This window comes from Cariama cristata, unplaced genomic scaffold (assembly GCF_000690535.1).
Source record: "Cariama cristata isolate BGI_N322 unplaced genomic scaffold, ASM69053v1 scaffold40564, whole genome shotgun sequence".
Lineage (NCBI taxonomy): Eukaryota > Metazoa > Chordata > Aves > Cariamiformes > Cariamidae > Cariama > Cariama cristata.
In genome coordinates this window covers 1-4,710 of record NW_009611969.1, presented here as the reverse complement: position 1 = coordinate 4,710, position 4,710 = coordinate 1, and the positions used below count along the sequence as shown (strand labels likewise).

General features: G+C 38.7%; 1 protein-coding gene across 1 annotated transcript; it reads right to left on the bottom strand.

The window, feature by feature from the left end:
- Positions 1-1,238: 1,238 nt before the first annotated feature.
- Positions 1,239-1,497, bottom strand: LOC104160338 (5-formyltetrahydrofolate cyclo-ligase-like; the record flags this gene model as incomplete). The annotated part of the gene is made up of 1 exon (XM_009698434.1): positions 1,239-1,497. A coding segment is annotated over exon 1 (211 nt), but the record flags the coding sequence as incomplete, so codon positions are not given.
- Positions 1,498-4,710: the final 3,213 nt, after the last annotated feature.

The following is a 4,710-nucleotide window of genomic DNA, read 5'->3' as shown; positions in this document are numbered from 1 at the left end:
GAAGATGGTTGTATGAAGCAGTGAAAAACTTTGCTAGCTAAAATCTGGACACAGAAAGGATTCCGAACTAAGAAATAGGTAGAGATCAAAAATAAAAAAGAAAGAAACACAGTGAAGTGTTCTGGGAAAACACACTGGCATCCCAAAGCAAATACAAACCCAAGTTCAACCAAATAGAGTCATATAAATATTATGTTTCTCTAGCAAGCATTAAAAAGCTGGTAAGTCTGTGAGGTGTGGAATCTGTCTGCATGGTGAATTTCCCTCTAGAGAAAATTTTCCCAGACTGAGGCTTCAAGCATGAGTTCGACATGAGTTTTCTACTAATAACATTAAACATTTCTGTAGATGTTTCAGGAAGACACTAATGTGTTTACAAAAAGAACACAAATAATGAATGCAGGCACAGAAAAAGTAAGTTTGTTTACAAGTTTGTAGAAGTTGAGCAATTTTAGGTAAAGAAAGAGAGAGGTTATTTTGGGACCAAAACACATATGCCACTAGCTAGGTCTAAATGAACATTTAACTTTTTAACCCTATGAAGAATCCAGTGTCTGATACGGCATTACAAGATCCAAATAAAAATGTGGGAGAATAATGATGGATAAGACTTCGCAATATTCATCCAGGCCTACAAGAAAGTCCTTTTATTTTCAGTCTAAGGTCTCAGTCTGGAGAGCTGTTCTGCATGGGCAGGCTCCATATCAGCACTGTGATTCATCCATGCAATATAATTTGCAGGATCAAAGATTTCAGAAAATTCTCATGTCAGCCTACAGGCATCACCTGAAAAGTTCCCTAACTTTCAGGCAGCGCAAACTAAAGTTCTCAGAGTGCATCTTAAAACTGTGAATCCCCATGACTTCCAAACAGCAGCCTAAGCCACTCCCGGCAAGCCCCTGTCTCCTTCACAGGCCTCTATGTTATGCTTGCTGAGACTGCACTGAGGATGTCCATGAATCAGACCAAGAAGCTGATTTATCTGGAGGGTTGAGTTTCTTTCAGCTGGATCAACTGTGCAGTCTTGTTTCTGCCCTGCTGGCGTATCAAAGAGGTGGCACAGGGTAGAGAAAAACAGGCAAGAGAAAGGAGTATCTGCTTACATTGACTTAAGCCCCTCTACAACATATAAAATGAAAGTGTAAGATTTCATTTCACTCTTGCTATCAGATTATTTCCTACTGGCCTCCAGGCTACTCCTGCTCAACAGCCCCACAATGTAGGAAGAAAATACTCACCACCAGCAAGAGCTTCCTCTCTTGCACTGTCATCATCACTAGGCTGCAGAATATTCCAGGATGTCAAAGTGAGTGAAGAAATGTCTTCAGCTGATGATAACTTCAGCATGTCCATATGATTGCTGTGAGGCTTGTAACGTGGGATGAAACACTCTTTGCCTTGCTTAAAAATGTCCTTAACAATTTCTTCTGTCTGGATTTCATCTGGCATGCTCAGGAAGATTGCAATTCTTCTGGATTCTTGGTACTTGGGATGGCCAATAACCTACAACGGGAATTGATGCAATCAGTTTATGAAAAGTTTATGAAAAGATCAACTTACATTATTTTAATCAAACACATAAAACTGGAACAAAATATCCATCGAAAAGGGTAGAGACACAAACTACCATGCATCATAAAGAGAATAAACTGACTTTGTTTCCTACTCCAACATGTCTACGATCAGTGAAATCAAAATAGGCAAATTTTTGCACCTAGTGAACAAAACATTGTAACACAGGTTTGGGCCAGCAAAAAACAATTTGGGAGACAATCTCCTAATCCTTTAAATATTTGTGTCCTATAGTGCAGACTTCCTCAAATGCCCAGCATCACTGGAGAAACATACAGCAGATCAGAACTGCCAGCTTATGCGAGACATGAGGTTTTTGCATTCCTTTTCTTCCACTCTTTTTACATGCTGCATCTCTCATCCAGGCCTAGGTAGAATGAGAAGTGCATCAATGATAATAACTCAAAAGAAAATTAGCATCAGAGCAGATGACTGCAGAGCACAAAGTCTTCCAAGACCAGGTCCCTCTTTCTTTTTTTGACCTGAAATGCCTTCCCTACAGCAAGTCTAGATACATGACTTCAAACATCACCTGCTTCTAATAGATGATCTTATTGCTTCACATTTTTCAGAGCTTGAAGGAAAGATGGCCTTGCCATTTTTTGATTTTCATGAGGTTCTCTGTGTTGGGCTTATAAAAGACTGAATATAGGAAGGAAAACAAAAAAGGCTTATATGGTGAAAAAGTGTTAGTAGATTCATACCTCGCTATGTCTCTGCCCTATTCCAGACTGAATTTCACATTAAAACTTGAGGGGAGGTTTTTAAAATCTTGATTCCTTGTTCTCTAGTACCTTATATATTTTGCTACTTACATCTAGACAAAACAAATACAAATGTGCCCCTTCTCATTTAAATGTGATTTATTCTTATTCTACACACTTGCAAAAATCTGTCAAAAATATCAGACAATTGAGAAACTGTGCTTATCTACGGAACAGAGAGCACCAAATCCTCTGCTCTGTGTTTGCATAACTGCAGAGCAACTTGCTCTTCTGAGCTTTAGCCTTTGCCCCAGCCCTGTTTTGAGATAAATGTCCCTATCCAAGTTGAGATATCGCTCTCACTCCTTTTTTTTCTTTCTTTCTAGCACAGCAGTTAAAAGCCCAGGTGAAATATTCAGAAGATGGATATATTTTTGTAAGGCAAAAAAAACAAACGAAAGACTCTGGACAAAATTATGGTAGTGTGTTGCTTGGCCATAGAGATGTCTTAACAATTCCAAACCGTATTTTACTTCTTTTTGTAATTTGCCCAACTTTACACACGGATTTTTCCAACTCAGCGATTAAGCTCTTAAACAACAGAATTTCCATGGTAGCTTTTGTTTAAAAGGACTATTTAGTCAAATTGCAAACTCCAGACAATGCCTGTGACTCATGTTGTTGAAGGGCTCTCTCATGGGTTTGGAGAAGAGAGAAACTGAGACACAAAACTGCTCTTTCAAAGTGGTGCTGTGTGCTGTGGGCACCACACAGGTCCAATCCGTCCAGTAACACGTCGATTATGCCATATAGAAAAAATGAGGTTGAAGATGTAAAACCACATGCTAGCAGGAAGACACAATTTCGGATGTTTTCAGAACTGTGAAGATGAAGTTGCTATGACTCGGAGCAGTTTCTCAGAAGAGTGAAAAAATTTCAACACTTAACAAATATTATCTGTCCTTTGTTCACCAGCTGAGGGCTATTTTTGCAGAATCAGAGCATGCAAACAGCATGACTTTAATCATGAACATAAACATTAAAAAGGAATAATCATCCAGAAGCTAATTAAATACTAGTGGCTAGGTCAGCCTGTGAAGCTATTTCACTTTGAATTTAAAGATCATTTTGTGATGAGATTTTACAACTAAAGTATTGTTCAGGTGTATAACGTAACCTACTCACTTTTATTAGCTGCAAGCACTGATACATGCTATAAAGCTACATTTTTGGCCTTATGTTGTTCCAAGTATTTTCTCAGCAGTTTCAAAAACTTCGTCATGTCTGCTGTATTACCCTCCTGTAAGAAAGCTGACTCTACTTTCTGCCACTTGCACAATGCCACTCTGTCTCAAGCAAGCTCAGGATTTTCAATTTGTGTCAGATTACAAAAATGGCAAGATAACTACAATTTATATGTCCTATTTCCCAATGCCTTCCTCTAAGCAAAACAAAAGCTGTATCTTACAGTGTGCTCTCACTACCAAAAATGAGTGCTCTGTTGCTGCATTTATCAGCAGCAGTTAGACCGAGGCTGAGGGCTTCTAAAAATTCAGTACTACATGGGCTAGGTGCTTATAAAGTTGGCAGAGGACTCCGCATTTTTGAAGAGGATGCATGCCAGTATTTTCTAAAAATTGAGAGATTTAAGCCTAGGATGTGTGATTACTAAAATGCATTATCACGATTGTAGGACATTACATATTTTTTTAAAAAAAAGCATTCTCAATGAAAAAAAAAAGATTTTGTGAGCGTGAGCTCCAGTTAAACTTCCTATGACCTAAAGTTTCTCTGCTGCCACGTCCCACTCCTGAAGTGGCTACACATCAGCTTAAGTGAAGTCTATAAAATGATTTGAGATTCTCTGGCAGGAAAATAACAATATAAATGTAGATCATCTAGAAGTACCCGCTGGTGCTGCAAGAAAAATGAGGACTGTGCTCTATTACATGCAGTGACTGCAAAATAAAATTTTATTGTGTTTATTAAAATGATAAAATACATCTATATAAAAACTTTGTAATCCAAATGCAAACAGGACATTTCAAAAGTACATGCCGATATCATGCTGTGCTAGGATACCTGTTAGGTAAACTCTGCTTGATATCTTTTAAAGTATAAAAATTACGTTAGAAATAAAATTGCATGGAAGAAGTATCACTGAAAGATACAGAAGGGAAACGACAGCCAGTTAAAACAAGAGGCCAAATTGAAACAGTTGCTAAATTTTTATATGTATTGCTAGGAGCTCGCCATAAAGCTAGCCCGATGTGAAACATTTGAGATAAACACCCACCATGAACCCACGAGAAACCCCGCTGCTTTGGGGTTTATGACAGTTTGCCTCCAGTTTCACAAACACCCCATGCTTTAACTGGATGACGGCTGTCGCTGCTGAGCGCAGCCACTGCGCACACCAAAGCCACCAGCTCCG